Genomic DNA, 22,569 nt, shown 5'->3' on the forward strand with positions numbered 1-22,569 from the left:
ACATGGATTCTGGCAGGAACAGTCCTTCAGCACCCCTCCCTTCTTCCCCCTCCCCCCCAAAAAAGGGGGATTCCTTGAGATTACCAGTTCATCACAACTTCAGCTTAGAACAAGCACCTAGTCCTTCCAATCCAACCCTAAGGATTTGGGGGTGGGGGCTGTGGACCAGGGGGTCTGTCCACTTGCTGGATCAAGAAGGAGGACCTAAATCTATTTAAAACCAGGCTATTTAGCCATAACCTATTTCTTTGTGTTTGGTCCTGGAGAATCCAGTCTGAACTGATTTAGGCAAACCTTTTCAGGGAGGTGACTTCTCTGGAGACTGTTAGGACCAGAGTGAATTTGCCTAGTCACCCCATGTTGTTCTGTTTACTCTTCCCATGGAAAAACCTACAATTCCAGTCACTCATGCAACCCTACTGTGTCAAGTGTCCTGTTTTTGTCTGGACTTTCCAGTCAAAAAGGGGACCTGGCAGTGTCCGGTCAGATGTACTAATCAGACACCAAAAGTCCACTCACCGTGGTTTGGGGAGGCCCTGGGTCATCAACCCACACCAGCCCCTGCACAGCCAGGGCTGCCTCCTATCTGCATCTCAGAGGCAGGCAGGCATCTCCATGTGAGGCTTTAGCTCCTATACCAGTCCTGGAGCAGAGGGAGCCCAGCTGGTTGGGTGAGGGAGGTGGAGAGGATCGAGTGATGGGGAAGGAGGGGGCAGGGCCTGGGGTGAAGAGGTAGAGTGGTGGTATCTGGTTTTTAGAAATTAGAAAGTTGGCAACCCTAAATACATAGTTGAATTTTTAATACTAATTCAATAAGGTATAAATTACTTTCTTAATTCCATAAGGTTTGTTCAGAAAATTACAGGATATTGTCAGTCTCTCACCATATAGGAGCATTTAGAAGGTGGGGTTTGCCCCTCCCTCCATGGAAAGAGCATGGGTCCAGCCCCAAACTTTGTGTATCCACTAGTAGGACAACACTACTGTTTCTAGAGTCCACCGCCATTCCACATTCACTGGAGTATTGCAGCTTTTGTCAACTGTTGTACCAAAATTCCTATGACCTAGTGACCTCTTGATCTCTCTGGCAGAGGGTGCATAGAGTTTTATAGGCCTTCTCTGGGTTGGATATATACCTAATTCACTAAAAAGTAACATGTGAGGTCTCTGAGAACCAGTATCCCACCGGTGGCCATAATGACTGCAAAATGTATGTACAGATAATATTTAAGGAGTTATGTTTATACTGAAAATATGTTCTGGTTACCTGTTTTCTTTCAAATAGGAGGCAAATGACACTTATCTTGCTGTCTGGCCATGAGTATTGGGCATTTTATATCTCCCAATGGATGCCTGTTTGCCTACTGAGCCAAATGCTAATCGGAGATTGGGAAATCTGTAAATTTCCCTTTCAGGAAGAAATGAACAGCAGGAGGGGATCCTCTTTGAGTAAAGACCGTGAATTATTGGGGTATAACTGTGGATGCAGAGGTACCACCTCAGTGAGGGATTGAGAGTGTAAATTATGTGTTTTGTCTTATGAACGGAGGGGCCTTAGCCAAACCTGGCTGTAAAACACAGGAAGGACTTTAGGTGCATTGCTCTAGAAGACATGAAAGTATCTAGTTAAGTAAGTCTAGGCTCTAGAATGCATGCTATGATTTTATTTGATATGTAGCTATTTGTTTCCAACTTTCCATCACTGGAATCTCTCTAATTTGTTAAATAAACTCTATGCTTGTTTTCACTATAACAACATCCAGTGCTGTGTGTTAAGTGGAGTAGTGATCTGAGGTGTAACTAGTAAGCTGGAGCATACTGCTTCTTTGGAATAGTGTGAATCTGTGACTAGCAATTGTCCAATGGAGCAGGAGTTAGCATCTCCTTGGAGTGTCCCATGGGGCTTGAGGGTTAGAGTGCTTGTTCCACTCAGTAGAAAGAGAGTGGGACCTGCATAGGCCTAGAGGGAAGTGCTTGTATTGCCCCTGGCCAGTAGAGTCAGAGAACTGACCCACGGTAGGCACAGACAGGGCTTTCTTCTGCAAGGGCAGGTGGTAGTGATGTGCCTTGCTAGTCTACATACTGCCAGGAAGCATCAAAATCCCTCTTTCCCCATAAAGAGGGATGTGTGGGGGGTGTATTTCCTCTGACTGGAAGTAAGCAAGGAGTGCAGAACAGGTGACACAGCATGGGGTGCCACCAGGGCCGGCTCCAGGGTTTTTGCCGCCCCAAGCGGCGGGGGGAAAAAAAAGCCGCACTCGGTAACAGCTCCACTGCGCTGCTTTCTTCTTCGGCGGCAGGTACTTTTCTCCGTTGGTCTCCCCCCCCCCCCCCCCCCGAAGAGCCCGACATGCCGCCCCAAGCACCTGCTTACTGGGCTGGTGCCTGGAGCCGGCCCTGGGTGCCACCAACTTTTAATGGAGTTGACTTGCCTCCTGGGGAGGGGGTGGGAGATGAAAGCCAAAATGACGTGCATGGTCTTCTCCCTGATGGTACTGCCATATGGGGGCCTGGCCCTATGAAGGGTACTACACGGGGAGGCAGTATCACAGAGGTTGCTGACCTCCTCTCACAGGAGGGGACTCTCCATGCATGGCTCGAAGAAGGCATTCCCTCAACCCAATAGACAATAACGTGAGAGAGGCTGCAAGAAACCGAGGTGGCAAGACTGTTTAATGGTTAAAATGCAAGCCTGGCATTTGGGAGGTCTCTCTCCCTGCTGTTTGAGTTCTGTGGGAGTGTTGGTCAGGTCTCTCTAATTACAAAATTAAGCTATTGCCCTCTTAGCTCACAAGGGTGCCAAGGCTGAATCCTTTGTCTGCAAAACAGTTTCATCTCTGATGGAAGTGGCTTTTGCAGAGTAGCGTTCTGATGATAAAAGGAAAATCTTCCTTTTTCATAAAGTGATTCTTTTTTGGAGAACTGTTTGGTTTGTGAAAACTGCAGTGCAGATCTTGCCACCCCCTGAAACTTACTTTAAATGGCAATGCCTCAGAAATGTTTCAAGCTCCTGAAGAGGCTTTTACAGGGGGCTGAATAAATAACTGGCAAGTGTCCTTTCTAGCTGAAGCCTGGAATCCACTCTGGTAATTGCAATATAAACTGTTAAACTCGAAAAGAAAAACAAGCAAAAAAAGCAGATGTTTCTTTATCAGTCTGAAAGGTCAACAGTTCTCCCGGAAAGAGGGGCGAGCAAAGCACCTCTGACTTCGTGTCAATCAACATGACAAGATTAAAATGCAATGCAATTAATCTCACTTGCCTTCATTTAATTCCCCCTCCCTGGTTAATTACTGGGACATTGATTTAGACCTGGGAAGGGAATTCTCTCTCCCTGCTTTGCATCAAACTATCAGTTTTGTTTGTATTTTAACCACAGTATGATGAAAACTTTTTAAAGGTAAGTTGAGTGTAAGATGGTAGCACAAGATAGAGAAAAGACAGTGGTGGATGGGTGGAACTGGCATTGTCAATGTAGAGCACTTTTGGGAATGGAGGCTCAAAATGTTAGTGGGAAGGGGATTAGAATGAGTTGAGCTATTTCCTGCCTATATTTTCCTCTTTTACCACTAATCTGTGGGCTCCAAAACCAAATACTGCTGCCTCTGTATTGCTGGCTATATTGCAGATTATTTCAGATGATCACCAAGTGTACTGGAACAATTGGTATAGTGGGGGTGCTGAGAGCCATTGAACCAATCTGTAAACCCTGTATATGATATCTACTTCAAGCCAGGGGGTGCAGCAGCCCCCCCAGCACCCTTAATTCAAGCACCTGTGATGACAACATGAATGTGCCCCCCCTTCTGAAATACTAAACTGCTTTGCTGCAAACTATGAGGATCGAAAGGGTGTGCACATTCCAACAGGGGCTGGATTGGGCCCTAAAGAGAGACTGTTTCAGCTACCACTTGACTGCATCTGTCTGCTTCACATGCAAAATCTACTTAATGCTACACACAACAGCACAGCCACTTGAATTTAGGGAGACAGGATGTAATTTCCAAAGCCAGAATCTGGTTTGAACATGCATGTTAACAGCATGGCAGTGTAGTGCACCTGCCCTAACTGTTAATCATGAATTGGGTCTAAGTCATGAAACTGAAGTCATGAGACTTAAGGCAGTTCTGGTTTCTCAGCCTTCACAGCGCACTTGTCGTCGTCTTTCCAAGCTATTCTCTGCAACAGTGAGGGCTTGAAACATTTCTCCCCACCCCCAGGAGAGCTGACGTTCTTATGTAGACTCCAGGAGCTGGAGCTTTACCCCGCCCCCACCCCAATATTGCAAGACTTATGAGAGTTGGGAACGCTGATGTGCTTCTGTGACTGTAGCATGGGATGAAGTTGGGACATTAGTGATCTATTCTGCTCTCTGCCACAGACTTCCTCTGTAATCCTGGGCAAATTACTTAATGTTTCTGTGCCTCTTAACTCCTTTTGAAGAAGGTGAACTTACTCCCTTTTTGTGTAACGAACTTTTGAGATTTATAGATGAAAATGGCAAGACCCTTTGTAGGCAGTGTGGTTTTACTTTTTTTTACTTTGTTTTTTGAAGAAAAATAAATAAATAAATAAATAAAATATGGCAAGACCCTATGTGCTCTACTTCAAGCTTTAGGTAGTCTGTGGGGCATGAGCCTGAATTCAGTTGCATCTTCAGGCTTTTATTGAACTATGGATATAGTACAGTATTCCTTTTACTAAAATAAGTAGTTCTCGAATTCTTCATACTGGCTCATAGATTTTTTTCAGTGTGCCAGAGTCTTGCACTGATGGTGGATAGCTGCTCTGTAGATATTTTGGGCTGGATGAGTTGAGGAGGGGACCTGGAGGTTTTGACAGTTAGGTAGTGCAAAGTTTATTCCTTTGACATCTGGAAAGGTGTGAAGAGATTTTTGGCTCCCGGGAAGCTCTTGAGCAAGGGTTCTCAAACTGGGGGTTGGCTACCCTCTGGGGGTAGCCAGGTTATTACATTGGGGGAGAGGGGTTGCAAGTTGTCAACCTCCACTCCAATCCCCTCTTTGCCTCCAGCATTTATAATGGTGTTTCTTTTTGTGTGTGTGTGTGTGTGTGTGTGTGTGTGTTGTTTATAAGTGGAGTTGCACTCAGAAGCTTGCATGTGAAAGGGGTCACCAGTAAAAAAAGGTTTGAGAACCACTGCTCTTGAGGCTTCAGGTTGTAGGGTGGTGATCTAAGCCGTGGTAGCAGGACTGGGTGGGTTCTGAAACATTAATCCATATGGGGTGGGAATTCCAGAACCTCAAGGAGTTAAGCACCCAAATCCCATTTGATTTACAGCAAGAGCCAGGCACTCAGATCCCCTTAAACTCATTTGACAATCCAAGTCTCTAGCTCCCAGTTCTTGACCCAAGCAAGCCCTGATAGTGCTGGCTTCTCCACTGTTCCAGGGGAAGGTGGAATACTTTGCACTATGTGGGCAATCTCGGGGGAGCAGAGTTGGTACTTCTCTTCTGCTAAAAAATCATGGCTAATCTGAAAGGAAATCCCCTCTTAATGACCAACTTCAACATAACTTTATACAAGCTTTTAAAAGACAAGACATCTCAGTTCTGGACTTCTTTCCCTCTTTCAGCTTGCTGGAGACTAATATCGCAGCAGACATGACCCCAGGTTCAAAGGCTAGTGGGGCTGCCAGTGATACCAAAAACATTGACCTGGTCTGAGGAGGGCGGGGGGGGGGGGGGAGCTAGAGCTGCTGAGTTGTCACTACATATTTTAAAAATTTTATTAAGATGTTAAAAAAAAATAGTGAAAAGAGTTTGAGCATAGAAGTTTCTGGTTATCAGGGAATAACATACAGATTATGTCTGATTGTAATCATGTGGCTTGTGATCCCACAGTGAATGAAAACAGTTTATGAATGCAGCATATTGATATAAATGCAAACTACAGTTGCAGAAGTGATACTGTGGAGCATATTGCTGATTTTTCAGAGAGGCTATTTGAGAGGAAACCTCATCAGAGTTCAGGGTTTATAGTCCGTGTATCTCAATTGTTTTAGAAAAGCCAGTGTTTAGAACCTCCCCTGTAGTTATCTGTTAGACATCCAGTATGACAGACCAAGATTCATGGTTTTATTGCTGGTTATCAGTTGCTTGCAGAGTTTTTCTCCCTTTTGAGGTTGAAGCAACAGGAAGGGTTCCAATATTTGTTTTAAATTTTGACCTTTTGTTGGGACAATAAAAAGGCTAACTATTTCACAGCCACAAGTGATCTCCCAAGAGCAGTGAAACTGACCAGTTTGATGAAAGCTGAAGTTTTTTTAACTTTCAAACACTCCAGGATCCATTTGTTTTCCTGCAACAAACGAGTCTCTCAGATGGCTGAGGCCTTTACAACCCCATTCCCCAATGCCTCATGAAGGATTCATTTTCCGCCTCAGTGGCTTCCAAACCTTAACCTGTCCTTGCATTTATTATTACATTTTTTGGCTTTAAAGTGCAATACTTCCTTTCATTTGTTATATGGAGCTCTTCTACTGCTGGCTATGCCTTCCTGCAGCACTCTGCTCAAAGTGCAGGTTTCTCTAGTTGGGAAGAGGTGCAAAAAATGTAGGCTGAATATCAAGAATAGTGACCTTTTATTAGTTTCTGGAAATCCCATTGCCTGAGATGCTAATATTGTGATGGTACTTTTACAGTAACCAAAGGTGTGCTGTGCTGGGTACTTTCTAGCTGTTAAATGAAGACAGGGCACCTTTCCCAGAGTGCTTGCTCTAGACATGCCTCAGTGAATGGTAACAAACCGCAAGGAGAAGAAGGGCTAAAGAAGAAATGAGATCATTTAGTTACTCAGTTTAGGCATGTGTAGATCTTGGAAGTTCAGTTAAACAGTTGGGTTTTTTCTAACCTCTTTCTTTACTCCTAACATATGTGACTATCTGAACTGTGTTGTGGTACAGTTTGTATAAAAGCTGCTATGCTTAATGAAATAAAATGGGGGAGGGTTTACTAGCAAATAGCACTGGAGCATATGCTATAGGGAACATGCCAGCATTGAGTGAGGGGGTGGACAAGCTGATTTAATAGGTCTCTTCCATTCCTTACTTACACAATTCATAATGGCACAGTGGTCAGAAGCTAACAGTTAGCATTTGAAGTGACTTAAGCTGCTTTTGACACTTCTAAATTCATTAGCCTGTCATGTGGAAGAAACACTTATGAGGCAACTCTGAAAAATGTAGAAACGTAAAATCTGCTGCCACTTGGGACTTAGCAGTTGTCACTGTTGCAGGGATGGCTATTCAGAACTTCATGGCATGGCAGACAGATCTCTGATCCTCTTGCTTCAGAGACACAGGCTCCTTACCTGCTTTAGCAAAAGTGGAATAATTCTGTTTCTAGCCATTGGAGAGCAATGGCGCACTCCTTGTGTGGTACAGTATTGTGCACTTATCTAAAAGGCACAATAGCTGATGCTTGTAAAGCACCTTTGAGAGCTGAAGTGAGGTACATGAATGCAACATATATTAAATCCCAAAGTTTTATATTTAGAAGTGCAAGGATTTGTAGCCAAGTAATAAACTGCCAGTGCTGAAGAGCTGAATATGCAACTGTAACATTGTCCTGCTGTGTGCCCGACTACCAAAAGACTGACCGCATGGTGGCCTCTTTGTGGGGCTGGGGTCTCTTTTTTTGTTACAAATTTCATGAAACTTTTAAAGATAAGCCCATGTTCCCTTATGCTTCTACACTTTGCTGCAGTAAGAAGCTAAGCAGTGGTATGGCTTTGCCTTGAAAAGCTAGTACAGCTCCCTTTCCACTTCATTGCATTAGGCCTAGTTATACCCTTGTTCTAGACTAAACAATTGCTTTCCCTACTTTGTGGTTTTTTGACACTATTTGCTGGCAATCAGATACACAACTTGGTCCCTGAAGAGGGTATTTAGTTCAGTATCTCCTCATAAATCTGTCCAATCCAACCTTAGTATAACCACCCTCCTTAATTTCCCATGATGCTTGTTTGCTTTATAAACCATAACCCAGAAGGGATATAACTTGGCTTAAAATATTTTGGGGAGAAACTTTCCAAGCTGAACTATATACATTTATGCAGCATAACTTTTGTGCATAACACAATTCCACTGATGTAAGCGCAAGATTTCTGCACTAGGAAAGAGCAGGAATAAACTAGTAAATAAGACCATGGTGGGTAACTGAGTGTGGTGTGAACAGTAAACAGGAAGGGAATACTACTCTGGGGTGTGGGGAATGAGTGCTCTCCATCGTCTCAGGGCTGGGGGAGGAGGAGCTCAAACTTCCTTCACAGCCAGAGTGGCTCTGGTAGTTGATATACATCCAGGTGTTTGCATGGTGCCCATTGCAATACTGTGAATGTCCTTGGAGCACAGACTAATAATGACAATATAAGACCAGCCTATAAGTGAGTGTACTTACTGAATTCATACTTGCATGGGCTGTTGGAAAAGAAACTACCAACTTTTGGTTCTTGTAATCTTGATTGCTTATCCCTTGGGTAAATTTGGCCTGGCAGTTGCTCTGGGACAATCTGAAGTGTTGGTTTAGGTCACAAGAACTGAATATGAAGAGCACCTTGGTGAATGTATTTGCTCCCTATTACAGGTCAATATACTGACTTTGACACACCAGTTTGTCAGAGATCTGTCTTGAAGGGCAGAGGAAGGTTTGAAAGAGAACTGTACTCTGCCTTGCACAGCTTCAGTTGCCAGCTGAATTCTGATTCTAGGAACTATATAGCTCTATATGAAGCAGGAGGAGGTACTTGACTTTTTTTCAGAGTCTGAACTTAGAGTGTAGACAGTTGAAAAATGAATCTTGTTTGATCTGGCAGTGAAGGCTGGAGAAAAAGCAGGATCTAAGCTTAGAGTCACGCTTCTGACTTCAACTTTTCAAATCAAATTCTTGCCTTCTGTAACAATCACTTTGGATCAGGGTGGAAAATAAAGTTCCTGTTTTACAGTTTGAGAATTCTTTGGATTCTGGAGGTGTAGGTAGAAGGCCAGATGAATTAGTCTAATATGGGGGCACTGTGGACTTTAGCAAAAAGGAGCTTGACTATTAAAACCAATCCCACTGCCAATCTGCTACATTCCTGACAGCTGCTGCTTATTCTCTATTGTCAAATTCAGAATGACTTGCTTGAAACTGAACAGTGAGATGATCATATGCATCCTGGGCTTCTCAAACTCATCTGTTGCTTGTTACAGCTAAAGCCTGGCTTGTCAGTTGGCCTTCAGTTCTCCTTGTTTAGATTTGCAGTCTATGAAAGTGAAAATTTGTCACATGTGTATATACAGTATGTCAAGGCATTCCCTTCACGACTAGGATCAAGGTACTTACTGGGTTGATGGGAGTAGTAGATCTGGAACAAATAGAATTTCTGATATTTAACTCAAAGGGGAAATCTAACAACATTGCTGTCCCCAAATGAGGGAGAGGGGATGCCCATGACTCCTTTCTGCCTCTCAAACCTAAACAAATCACAATGGGGTGGTAGATGTTAAGTTCCGAGATGACTTCACACATACTGATGTGCCAGGGAAAAAGGCTTGGATTGGTATGATTCATGTTTCCCGTCAGGCCACACATGTTGGCTCTTGTTGATCTTAATAGGCTGCCAGTTGCAAAAAGCTCAAATAATTCATTGTAAAGAACTTCTTGTGTCACGCTTGTGGTGTCTGGGAACTTGGCATGTGCTGTTGTCACAGTTGAGATCAACCAAGGAGTTCTTACATGTGTTCCTTAGATTTGAATGTGTACTGTGGGGGTGGGTTGTCTTATTTGGGCAAGGGACTTCCAATCTGAACTTGTTTCCTCTAATAGTCAAAGCAAGGTCTCTTCTTTTAAAGCCCAGGACAAGGCCCATCTGTGACTCGTAGGTTATTAGCCTGGTTTAGAAGGCAAGTTTTGAATGCCCTGGAGCAGCTTTTTGTTCTAGAAATGCTTATTAGGCTATGCTACCCAGAATCCTTAGCAGGAAGTATGGCTTAGTGGTAATTGGTAATATATCATAGTCCTCATGATAAGCTGAGCAGAGGACTAATGTAAAGTGTTCAGGAAATATTGGCATATTATTTGAGTCTTACAGTATTGTCAATCCCAAATACTTAAATCATGAGACTGGTTTAAAATACGTTTTGGGTGTCTACTTTCTGATTTCTGACCCTTTAGAAGGCATGGGTTCAAGCTTCTGTTCATAATCAAGGGCTAGAAAGTAGCTTTTCATTTTTTTAAATGAGAGCTGAGATTTGTACATATTGTAACTCTGACTGGGGTTTTTAACACTAAATATTGTAAGACTCATGATGTTCAGCTCTAACTTTCAGAATTGCACAGGATTCAGTCAAGCACTAATTGTGTATGGAGCTGGGTGGTTTTGGTTTGCAAGTGGTCAGCATGAACCATTGTTTGATTTCCTTTCCCATGGGCTTGTACGTTTATGGGTGGAGTATATGTATAAACTCCAGAACTCAAAGCAAGTCAGTCAAGTCTGTCAAATTTCCCTTGGCTTTGTAAACAGTGCAAAGTTGGGGGCTGAAGTCTGAGCTCCTGCTTTAGATTTAAGTTTATGTAATCACTGTAGTATCCGCTTCAGTCTGAAAATACGAGGACCTGGATCAATACATTAAGTGTTGCATGTAGTACTGAGCATGCTAGGTTCCCTAAATAAAGAATAAAAGTTGCATGTGTTCAAGGCAAAACCTCTGGGTACAAAAAACCAATGATGCTATCTTCCTTCAACCAGCTGTGAGTTGAAGCACAGTCTACTGTTCTGATTCCAGCTATTGCAAGAAGGGAAAGGCTGGGGTTGGTCTTAAAGTGCCTAGGAAACCCAAATTGCCACAAGCTCCTTCCATTACAGATCAGATCAAGGGGCTCGAGGGACCTTCACTTCCCCCAACCCCACAGATTGCCAAAGATTATAGACTAATTCTAATGCTGGCTGTGTTTGGACAGCTCCCATCTCTTCTGTTGTGGAGAAAGTTAACTACTATGGATGAGTTCAGATGGGCTCTATATGCTTTAAACTTGATCAATTATGCACTCTATCAATTTGTTGGTAGGAGTTGTGAATACTCAAATGTAACACCTTTTTTTTTCTTTAATGGGAGTTAAGAACTTCACCCACTTGGTGCATACTGCTTCAAAGAGAAGATAGATAAATGGACTACTGTGGTATGGAGCTGCTAGTAAACCTAGGATAAATTTCAAGGTTATCTGGGATTCCAGAGGAGCAGAGTCAAAACTTTGTGTTCAAGAAATCTAAAATGGCTACAAGCGTCCTGCAAAAGAAGGTAAACCTCTCTCCATTGAAAGACTACAGGATTCCTGTCTAACTCTGGGTGGCAGGGGGTTATGAAAAATGCAAGAATTCCTACATCTCTTCTCCCCACCTGAGACCAGGAGAGAATATTAACTGCAGCCAAGAAAGTGGTCTGTTCTATAACCATGAAATGCTGTATCTTCTTTCCAGACTTTAGTCTAAAATTTTTATTGAGGGGAAAAACCTTCATTTTCATCAAGCAAGCTTCTTTAGATCCTAAAGTTCTTGCTTTGCTAAATTACAGAGTAAGCATATTGGTAAAGAATTTTGCTTGAGGACACTTCTCTTCTGTTCTTAGTTGTAGCTGGCTTACATTTCCCAAATAGGGGCCTGGTCCTGCTTCCATTGAAGTCTGTGGCAAAACTTCTATTCACTTCAGTGGGAGCTGGACTGAGCCATTAAACAGGAGCTGTTGGTACACACAGGTTTTCCCCTCTTGCCCACTCAAATTGCAGACCGCTTGAATGTAATGATTTAAACAACAATATGTAGTAACATAATCCCTCTGTCTACTTATGCTGGTAAAACTTGATGTTGGATATCTATCTGGTTTAGTCCAGTATTATGGAGTTCTCTCTAAGAAATGTATAGACCCACAAACTTGCCTGGCTTCTATCCAAAATCAGAAAAAGCAGCAGCCTCTTCATTTGACAAGTTAGCAAACTTTTTGGCAAATCTCTCAGTGGACTTGATCTGAATTGCTAATGAAATGTCAAACCAGGACCAACATCTGTGGTCTTAAATTTCACTGAGCACTCAATTTGGTTGCAGTTGCTGAATTACCCTTGTCATCCCTGTGAAAGTCTGCTCCTTAACCCTAAACTTTCCAAGTGTTGGGCAGGGATGAATGATCCTCATCTTAAATAGGAATTAAGTTAACTCCATGCCATAATGGGACTCGTAGAAATTCACAAGGAGACAACTCTATGACACATTAAGTGGGTTGGATGTAGCTGTCAAACCACGACTCCTACTACTGGGACAATCTACCACAGGAGCAGATGGGCCTGACCCAACAACTCTTCCATGGTATGAAGCCAAGTAGCCCTTCCTAACCCAAAGAACTCTAGCATCTGTTGGACCACTTTATCTTCTATTGTCAGATAACTTGTACTCCATTTCACCACAAACTACACAGAGGTGGTGGTGGTGGGGAATTCTTTAGAAACTTTCTGCTTCTTTGGATTTTTATTTTCTTAAAGGCTTCAAGTCTGCCAGAGGATGGAAATAGCTCATAAAGTAACTGATTAATCTGATCTACCCTTATTCTCACCGCTTCTAGTGTCTACCCTTTTAAGCTAGTGGTTAGCAAGAGGTCACTGCTGCCTTCCCAGGTGTGGTGCTCTTGTGAGTGGCTGCTTTGGAGGTGACTTCAGGAACAGGAAAGGGCAGGTAGATGGGTAGGTGAGTGACTCTTTATGTAGGAGGTGCCAAATGTTCTTCCCACTTGTCAGCTGCAGGAGCTTCCTGCAGTGAGGTTTGGAGGGCAGGGGGGTTGATCATTCCCTGCTCTTGCTGGTCCTTTGCCTTCCATCTGGTGCAGTCTTAGGAGATCTTAAAACAAAACAAAAAACCCTCTTACAAAGGAGATGAAACAGTTAAATATTATCCTCTTGCCATTCTAATAAAAACCAGAAATGATACCGACAAATATTTAAAAATGCACCTGTCAGCCTGAATTTCTAGATTTCTAGTAGACACAATTCAGTAAAGGCTGGGTGGGCGGGGGGAGGGGGGGGAGAGATGTAACTAATAACTGTACTGGATATTCCAAGCAAGTTCTTTAAACTTCCCATTAGTACTTTTTGGCTTGCAGCATCAAGGGTTTCTAGCAGATTTAGAAGTCGCAACAAAAATGTTACCAAGAACTCCACCTAGAGTAAGAGGAGCTTGTTAATCAGGGTAGTTGCAGTACTGAAGGCAATGAGAGGTGTGGGGGGGGAAAGAACTGATACTTAACCAAATAGTCTATACCATTAAAGTAGAGCAAAAGCATCTTCAAACATTGTCCTCTTTCAAGGAGTGGAGCTGAGGATGCCATGTCAAAACCTGAAAATTAGCAGGGCCATTCATAGCCAAGTGTCCTGCTTTATGTGAGCCATCTTGCATCTGAACATGACTTTTTAACCATTGTCCCACATGGCCACATTGCTACTGTAAAATCTCGAAGGAGCCACAGGAGTCAGGAGGAGGGCTGTCCCTTCCCTTTGTGGCCTGGCTGAGCATCTGGTCAGGGCACGGGGCCTGTCAGTCACCACTGGGCAGAGGCAGGAATTAGGGGGCCCCCAGGCACCAAGCAGGTGAAAGAACCCCCCCACACACAAGCTGGGGGGTGTCTGGTGAAGATTTTTTGGGGGGGAGGGGGGGAGCTTGAGGGGCTGGGGGCAGGTGTAGGGGTAGATCTGGAGGGTTGGGGGCAGTGATGGGGAAGGTGGGCTTGGGATGCTTGTGGGTGAAAGGACTGGGAACTGCAGGGGGCAGGTGTCTGGGGTGGGAGTGACAGATCTGCATGTGTGAGGGGCTGGTAGGGGACAGGTGGTGCTTGTTGCTGTTTGGCAAGCTTTCGTGGTTGCGAGCTGCATGTCTTGGATTACAATTAGTGCTGAAGAAGCCAGTCAGCTGATAGTTTAATTATGCAAATAGCCTAGAACTATTTATATTTGTACTGGTGTGTGTACACTGAATACTGCTTTTTATTTAAAAAATGTGTGTATATCTATATCAATAAAAAATTGATGTCCCTCACTTCAGAGCATGGGGGTTGAGAGAGATGGACCAAAGGGTGGCTGGAACAATGCCACCATTAAAAGATAGGGTTGGGATTGTATGCATTGTAATGCTTTGAGAGTTTTGGCATTCTAGAGGACAAAGTTTAAAGGACTTCCTAATGTGCAATCAACTGGACACTTTAAAAAAAAAAACTAGTGAAATCTCATTTCAAGGTCTAACACTGATCAGAGTGGTGTGAAGGCTAGGGGCTGGTGAGGGTTCTAGCGGAGTTCTGTGTTAACTTTAAGCTCAGCACTGCACCAAGGTCCTCTTCTGTACAATAGTAATAGTGGTTTGTTAATCCACTGTATATGTTGGGAAAAGTAGTCATGTCTAAGCAAGCTGGGGATAACTGACTGAATTAGGCTTATTAGTTCAACTTCAGGTCAATAACTTTCTTGGTCACACACATGATGGTTTGACAATACAGGAAAAATTCTCCATGGAATAGGGACTTTGTGATGATCCCACCAGACATTGTGACTTAATAGGATTTTATTTCCTATCCATAAGCAAATGTGCCTCACCAGTATGTTGCCTAGCGCTCTCTGCTAGAATGGATAGACTGACTTGAAAGAACCAGTGCTGGCAAATTGTTGTGTTTTAGCTCCAGCTGTGGACTTGAGGAAGCTCTGAGAAGTAAATCAAAATCCAGCTGGGAAAGAGTTGTGAGCTACTTTGAGGCTGGAACAGACTCCTTTATTCATACTTGTTGTGGAGTGATTTTTTGGCTGAATTACCTAGTGTACTCTATCACTTTAGCAGTTACTGTCTAACCTTAGTACATAAGCATACCCCAGTTTATTTTACCTGCTGAAGAATGGTAAAGAACATCCTCACAGGACTCTGACTTGTCCTTTTTTAAATAGGGTTAATAGGCATTTAATTCCAAGACACTAACTTAGTATACAGCAAAGAACAATTTCACAAACTTTTCAAAAAGGATGAATCCCTATGGTAACTAGACTAAGTTAAAGAGCCTCTTCAAATGAGAAAAGTCCTTTATCTTAGGAAGAAAACATGCTATTGTACCTTCCACTTCAGATGCCTTTCAGGCTGTCTGGAGACAGTGGTGGGTGACAATGGGTTGGTAAAGAATGGCTTTGAATTTAAAGCCTGTGCCTGGGAGATGATAGAAACCTGTGTTCTATTTCCAGCTCTTCTGTAGGCTTGCTGTGTGAACTTGAGTGTGTCACTTAATCTTTCTAGGTCTTTATCTCGAAAGCTTTATTTCAAACTTCTACCCAGATTCTGGTGCCTGCCTTACAGGTGTGTTGTGGGCAGAGGCAGATTAAGAGTTATTTTAGGTCCCTCTGCACAGAACGCTTGGGCCTCCCATACCCTGGGGGTCCAGGGGTTCCAGAACTGGGGGGGCCAGGCCTGCCCACTTTTTAGCATGGGTGTAGTAGCCTAGAGCGGGCATGGAGTGGTTGTGACCTGGGTGTAGTTTGTGGAATGCATTCTGTATGCATCCGAAGAAGTGGGCTGTAGTCCACGAAAGCTTATGCTCTAATAAATTTGTTAGCCTCTAAGGTGCCACAAGTACTCCTGTTCTTTTTGCGGATACAGACTAACACGGCTGCTACTCTGAAACCTGTCACTGGGAGTAGGGGATGCAGTGGGTGGGGTGTGGGCAGCAGGACAGGTGGTGGGCAGGCACCAAGAGTCTGGGTGGAGTGTGGCAACTGCTGAGGTCTGGCCAGTAGCAGCAGGAGCTGTGTTGGAGGAGCCCACCATGCTTTTGACCTTCCTGGGGCTTCCAGCTGCCTCCCAGCCAGGGCAGGGCTGCCGCCTCTCCACACCTAATACAGCCTGTTGAATTCCACAGATGAAGAGTTACAGAAGTACAAAGTAGCTTCTGAAGATGCATAGCAGTTCATTATATTAAACAGCTGTTTAATGGGGACAGTATTAGCTCAATTTACACTTGAGGGATGGTTTTGACCCTCTGCCAAGGAGGGTGAGTGGTGGCTTAACCAAATGATTTAAATAGGTATGATAAGTTCTGATTTTGTAATAAAGAAGCTATGAAATGTGTATCCTCCTGAAATCAATGGGAATCTTTCCATTACTTATTGGTCCTAAAGGCCCATATAGAAATTGAGGCACCCCCTCAATGCACTAGGTGCTTTGCAAACACTGTAGTAAGAGTCCCTGTTCTAAAGCGTGTACAATCCAAACAGACAGGAAAGTCGAGGACGGGGGCAAGGGAGGAGGTAAGGAAGTTGATGATCATTGTACGGGTGGGATACTGCAGAAGATATATTAAGGGCTTGTGTACATGGTACAGTAGTGCACATCAGTGGGTAGCACATTCAAATGTGCAACACTAACTGGCCTGTGTGGGTCCTGCTGCCATGCTCTGAAAGTTCTCAACTCTCAGTTCAGTGTCTGTGATGCCCTGCTAATGACCTCAATGATGCCCAGGAACTGTCCCTGTGGGGGGAAAAAATTGAACCAACTCCTGCCATTTTTAGTACAGGATTTTATTTCATCCTGTTCAGGCTATAATATTTGTGTAGCGTCTTTCAACAAGGATCTCCAAGTGCATTAAGAGAGTTGATATTGCACTCATTTTACAGGTGGCTAAAGTGAGGCACAGTTTAGGTTACTTGTCCATGCGTGCCTTGTAAAAGAGGATTCTTCCCTAGAAGTTTGCTACATTCCAAATATTATCCATCTTCCTTGTTCCCTTTTCAATTCTGTTCTCTAACATTTGTGACCTTAAATCTTAACTTGGCTAGCTTGATCTCTTATGATTTTGTGGGCCTTGACTGTAACAAAACAACTCCTTTATACTAATTACTGCATGGATTTAAGGCAAAAGTCTACATTGCCTTGATAGCTGTCATTTTTAAAAAAAAGTTGACATTTCTTCTGATGTTTGAATTGCCCATATCACCATTGTATGTGGTCTTCACATGTGCTCTTGTGCAAAGAACTAAGTCTGCTTGCAATCTACAGCTGTCTAATCTGTTTATGTACAGTAAGGCTTGATATGCAGATGGAACACTTATGACAGAGCACCCAGAATAGCTTTATAATGTATAAACTGGATTTGAATTGGCCAGGCCAACTCTGAACTTAGCTATATGAAGCTCTTTTAAAAAGCTACTTTCAAATATGAACAGACGGACTTCCGTTGTTAAAGTTGAGCCGTGGCCCTCCACTCTTCAGCCATACCCCCACTTCCTTCTGCCTGCTGCCTTACCACAGGCTCCTTCTAGCCCTATTCCTGGTGTACAAGCAGGGCCGGTGCAACCACTAGGCAAACTAGACGGCCGCGTAGTGGAGGTGAGCTGGCACAGGGAGGGCCGCCCGCAGTAATGGGGGAGGGGGGGCGCACAGGGGAACTGCTCCCTGCCCCAGATCACCTCCACTCTGCCTCCTCCACTGAGCACACAGCCCCCGCTCCAATCGCCGCCGCAAGCCTGGGAGGGGAAGAGAATTAGAGTGGTGCCGGCGTGCTCAGTGGAGGAGGCGGAGCAGAGGTGAGCTGGGGCAGGCTCCCCGGGCGGGGTTAGCTGCTGCGGGGGGGGGGCAGGGTGGAAGTTTCGTCTAGGGTGCGAAACTTCCTTGCACCAGCCCTGTGTACAAGGCTTGGGTTTTTTGTTTTGTTTTTTGTTTCCTCTGTACAGGCTTTCTATGTAAGTGAACACTTTCTTCAGACTACATTGGTTGGTTAGTGATCTGAAGTACAAGGTGGTGTGCAGGCTAGCTGATACATTTTATAAGCTATCAGAGGGGCTATGGAAATGGAGTAGCACCACAATAAAATTGCTACCATGTTGCTGCAATAAATGGTCACAGCAAATCCCTATTCACCTCAGTGAAGAGCTACTACACAGGCGAAAGCACCTGAAGCAGCACTAATGAAGCCCGTGGCATGCTTTTCATCCCAGACTAAGTGTGGGTTTAAACATTTTCACCACAGACTAATTACATGCCCTTTGAGATTGGTAAAGTGGGAATGATATTTGCCTGTGGGGAAAACTGAGCCCTGGTTTAGTGACTTGCTGAGCAGGTCAGTGGCCTGTTCTAGGGTTACCATATTTCCACAAACAAAAAAGAGGACACTGGGGGCGGGGGGAAGCCCCGCCCTAGCCCCGCCCCATCCACTCCCTCCCACTTCCCACCCCCTGACTGCTCCCCTCAGAACCCCAACCCCCCCTGCTTCTTGTCCCCTGACTGTCCCCTGCTGAGAACCCCCTACCCTGACTGCCCTGACCCTTATCCACTCGCATGGGTGGCAGGGTTGTAGAAATTTTGGTGGTGCCCAGAACCCCCCACCCCACCTGCCTAAGGCTCTGGGAGGGGGGTTGGGTGGGGGGAGGAGGTCTGGGGTGCAGGTCCTGGGCTGGGGATTAGGGTGCAGGAGGGGTGCAGGTTCTGGGATAGAGTTTGGGTGCTGGGTGCAGGCTCCGGGCTGGGGCAGGGGGTGGGTGTGCAGGAGGGGGTGAGGGGTGCAGGCTCTGGGATGGAGTTTGGGGGTGAGAGGCGGTGCAAAGGGAGGGGGTGCAGGCTTTAGGAGGAAGTTTGAGGGCAGGAGGGGGTGTGTGGGAAGAGGGAAGGGGATTGGGAGGGAGTTTGGGGATAGGAGGGGATGCAGGGGTGAGGGCTGTGGGTCTGGGGATGAGGGGTTCATGATGCAGGAGGGGGCTCAGGGATGGAGCAGAGGATTAGGGTGTGTGGGGATGAAGGCTGGGGGGTTTGGGGTGTTGGAGAGGCTCAGGGCTAGGGTGGAAGGGCAGGGTAAGGGCAGCCTGTCTTCCCATTAGTGGATGGGGGCACTAGGACCCAGGGGCAGCAGACAGCAGTTGTCTGCATGTACTGCCAGAGCCAGCAGGCAGACAGGAATGGGGGACCCACCGAGGGGGGATGCACGGAGGGGGGGTGGCAGGTGGAGGCTGGGGACCCATCCAACACTCCCCCGCTCCCTAACTGCCCACCCCCACTCCCCTTACCATTCTGGCTCCACGTGGGTCGGTTTGTGTGTTACAGAGGACTACAGAGAGAGGGAGGGGGGAGCAGGGGAGGGCTCTGGCTGCTGGAGGCCAATGGGAGTGGGTCAATCGGCCTAGCCGCCCAATCAGCAGCCACACTCTGCATGGAAGGGAGGGAGGGAGGCGAGGGAGAAAAAAACCCGGACATTTTAACCTTGTTACCAATTCCTCCCGGACGGTTATTTAGAGACGCAAAAGCCGGACATGTCCGGGGAAATACGGACGGATGGTAACCCTACCTGTTCAAAAAGAGAACCCAGGAATTCCACTCCCAGATTTGTCCTATTGTAGGACTGGGGCAAATGGAATTTTAGCTCTCATGACATTCGGAAAAGCCCATGCCCTAGTGAAGCTGAAAGCTCTTGGACTACTGCAATACTGAGGAGTGTGGATAACAGCAGGCCTTCCAGAAGCAAGGTGCTGGAGAAATCTCTGGCAGCACCTATATTGCTGTCATGAAATCTCTTATGGGGTTTCTATGTTCCTTCCTCCTGCCCTGTGTATTCACTTAGTCCCCGACAACCTCAAACTCTCTGCAATGCTGGGCTCCTATTTGTATTTTTTCAACTTACCCAAGTGCAAACATAAATTGTGAAAAGCAATGCATTAAACACTTTTTTTTTTTTTTTTTTTTAATAGTCTGGTTTTATTAACTGCCTGGAATACCAACTCGGGGCAAGCAAGCAGCAATCCATCAGCCTCTTACCTGACAACTACATTATGTTCTGTCACTGCGCAAAAACAAAACAAACAAACAAAAAACCTCCCTCAAAGCATTTATTTGAAATACATGAAACTGACTCTGTTGTTAGTGGGCTCCTGTGAGGGACTTTTTTGGCAGGTTTACGAAGTGGTGGTCAGCCTGTTTAGACACATTGTTTAAGGGAATCCAAACTGCTTTCAAAAGTTTGGCTTTAATAAAAAGACTGCAGTGTTCTTGATGTTGAAAAATCAATCCCCAGTCCGAATGAGGAACTCGGCTACAGCGAAAGGGCAGGAGTGGATTTACTATGAAACAAACTGCAGTGGCATGGGGCCCCCAACAGTGGGGGGGGGGCCCCTAAAATGTAGGACAAATCTGACAACCTGCCCCTGAGTCCCTGCCAGCGATGCAGTTGGGGCTCAGGCAGGTTGCCTGCATGCTTTGGCCAGTAGCCCCACACCACTCCTGGAAGCAGCCGGCTACTGGTATATCTCTGCATGCTCTTGGTTGGCGTAGGGAAGGAAAGCAGCTTTGCGCGCTGCCCACGCCCCAGGCAGCACACGGAGACCCACTGTCCTCCTCCCCCCCCCAAGAGGCGCACAGAGACGTGCCAACAGCAGGGCTAAGGCAGCTCCCTGCCTGCTCTGCACCACTTCGCTCCCAGAAGTGACTGGCATGTCTCTGCGGTCCCTGGGGAGGGGAGGGTGTGTGTGTGTCTCCACGCTGTCCCTGCCCCCGAGCACCAACTCTGCAGCTCCCATTGGCTGGAAAGTGTGGCAGAGACCCCCCCCGGTCCTTACCCCCCACACCTAGGAGCTGCTGCTGGAGGGGTGCATGTGCCAGTTGCTTTGGGAGCTGCGCTAACTTCCTATACCCCCACCCCCTGCCCCAATCAAGGTATCTCACTTTATTTTCATTTACTTCCATTACTTATATTATAGGAGGAGGAGGAAAGAGGAAAAAGAATGGAAAAACGGGGCAGGGGGGGAAGATAAGAGAACAGGCCCCACTAACTCTTTAAATCCACCACTGCGAAAGGGTGATACTGATGTCAGAAAACCCAAGCCCATGATGGAGTAAGGGCAGGATAAGGGAATGTGTGGGTTGTCCTGAGTTCAGCAACCAAGCTGGCTGGCAATTTGTCAGTTAAATGGCTTTTGTCAGAAAATGCAGATTGGTTGGATCTGCAGCAGGCTGTTTCCAGGGAGTGTGTGTACACACAGACCAACCTGATTCAGAGCAGGGATTTGAACAAGGTCTCCCATATCCCAGGTGAGCATCCCGAGCCCTAAGTTACTGGCTATTGAGGTAGGTCTTGTGGTCCCTCTTCTTCCCCCTTGCCTTCCCAAAAGGTCTTGTTTTCACTCTGTAACAGAATGAAAAGACACATCCACCTCAATCTTGCACAAAATTCTGGTTTTCTGACTAGCCCTATTCAGGAGTAGATTTACTGGATCATTGGGGCTAGTGCTCTTTGGCACACTAGTCGGGCTCCTCAAAGCCTGTTGTGCTCGACCCCATAAGGACCCAGTCAGTTTGAGGTTGTGGCCAGCCCAGACACTGGGGGTATGTCTACACTACGAGAGTACTTCGATGTCACTTAAATCGAATATGTGGAATCGATATTACAAAGTCGAACGTGTGTTTCCACACTAAGGACAGTAATTCGACTTTGTGAGTTCACACTAACGGGGCAAGCGTCGACATTGGAAGCGGTGCACTGTGGGCAGCTATCCCACAGTTCCCGCAGTCCCCGCTGCCCATTGGAATTCTGGGTCGAGCCCCTAATGCCTGCTGGGGGAAAAAATGTGTCGAGGGTGGTTTTGGGTAACTGTCGTCATCCAACCGTCACTCCCGCCCTCCCTCCCTGAAAGCGCCGGCGGGCAATCAGTTCGCGCACTTTTCTGCTGAGTGACAGCGCGGGCGCCACAGCACTGTGAGCATGGAGCCCGCTGCGACCATCACTGCAGTTATGGCCGTTGTCAACACCTCGCACCTTATCAGCCACCTTTTCCAGAGGCAGATGGTGAGAAATCGGGCGAGGAGGCTACGGCAGCGCGATGAGGACACGAAGTCTGAGTGGCACAGACCTGTCACAAAGCACGGGATCCCGCGCCGTGGACATCATGGTGGTAATGGGTCATGTTGATGCTGTGGAACGGCGATTCTGGGCACGTGAAACAAGCACTGACTGGTGGGACCGCATAGTGCTGCAGGTCTGGGATGAATCCCAGTGGCTGAGAAACTTTCGCATGCGGAAGGGAACTTTCCTTGAACTTTGTGAGTTGCTGTCCCCTGCCCTGAAGCGCAAGGACACCCAGATGCGAGCAGCCCTGACTGTCCAGAAGCGAGTGGCCATAGCCCTCTGGAAACTTGCCACGCCAGACAGCTACCGGTCAGTCGCGAACCACTTTGGCGTGGGCAAATCTACCGTGGGGGTTGTTGTGAAGCAAGTAGCCAAGGCAATCGTTGATGTACTGCTGTCAAAGGTAGTGACCCTGGGAAACGTGGAGGTGATCATAGATGGCTTCGCAGCGATGGGATTCCCAAACTGCGGTGGGGCCATAGATGGAACTCACATCCCTATCTTGGGACCGGACCACCAGGCCAGCCAGTACATTAATCGAAAGGGCTACTTTTCCATGGTGCTGCAAGCACTGGTGGACCACAGGGGATGTTTTACCAACATCTACGTCGGATGGCCGGGCAAGGTTCATGACGCTCGTGTTTTCAGGAACTCTGGTCTGTTTAGACGGCTGCAGGAAGGTA

At 46.0% G+C, this 22,569-nt stretch overlaps 1 protein-coding gene across 10 annotated transcripts in view; it reads left to right on the top strand.

Annotated features, from left to right (window-relative positions):
• Nucleotides 1-22,569, top strand: part of SMOC1 (SPARC related modular calcium binding 1) — a 206,074-nt gene that overhangs the window by 36,983 nt on the left and 146,522 nt on the right. Inside the window, exon 1 of one of the 10 annotated variants that reach the window (XM_065592951.1) lies at nt 10,366-11,296. The exons of the other annotated variants lie outside the window; for them this stretch is intronic. Within the exon in view, the coding sequence (XP_065449023.1) occupies nt 11,270-11,296 (27 nt within the window). The 5' untranslated portion in view covers nt 10,366-11,269. Of the gene's footprint in view, nt 1-10,365; nt 11,297-22,569 lie in introns of those variants that run through there. 10 annotated transcript variants of the gene reach the window in all.

Source organism: Chrysemys picta, chromosome 4, assembly GCF_011386835.1.
Source record: "Chrysemys picta bellii isolate R12L10 chromosome 4, ASM1138683v2, whole genome shotgun sequence".
NCBI lineage: Eukaryota > Metazoa > Chordata > Testudines > Emydidae > Chrysemys > Chrysemys picta.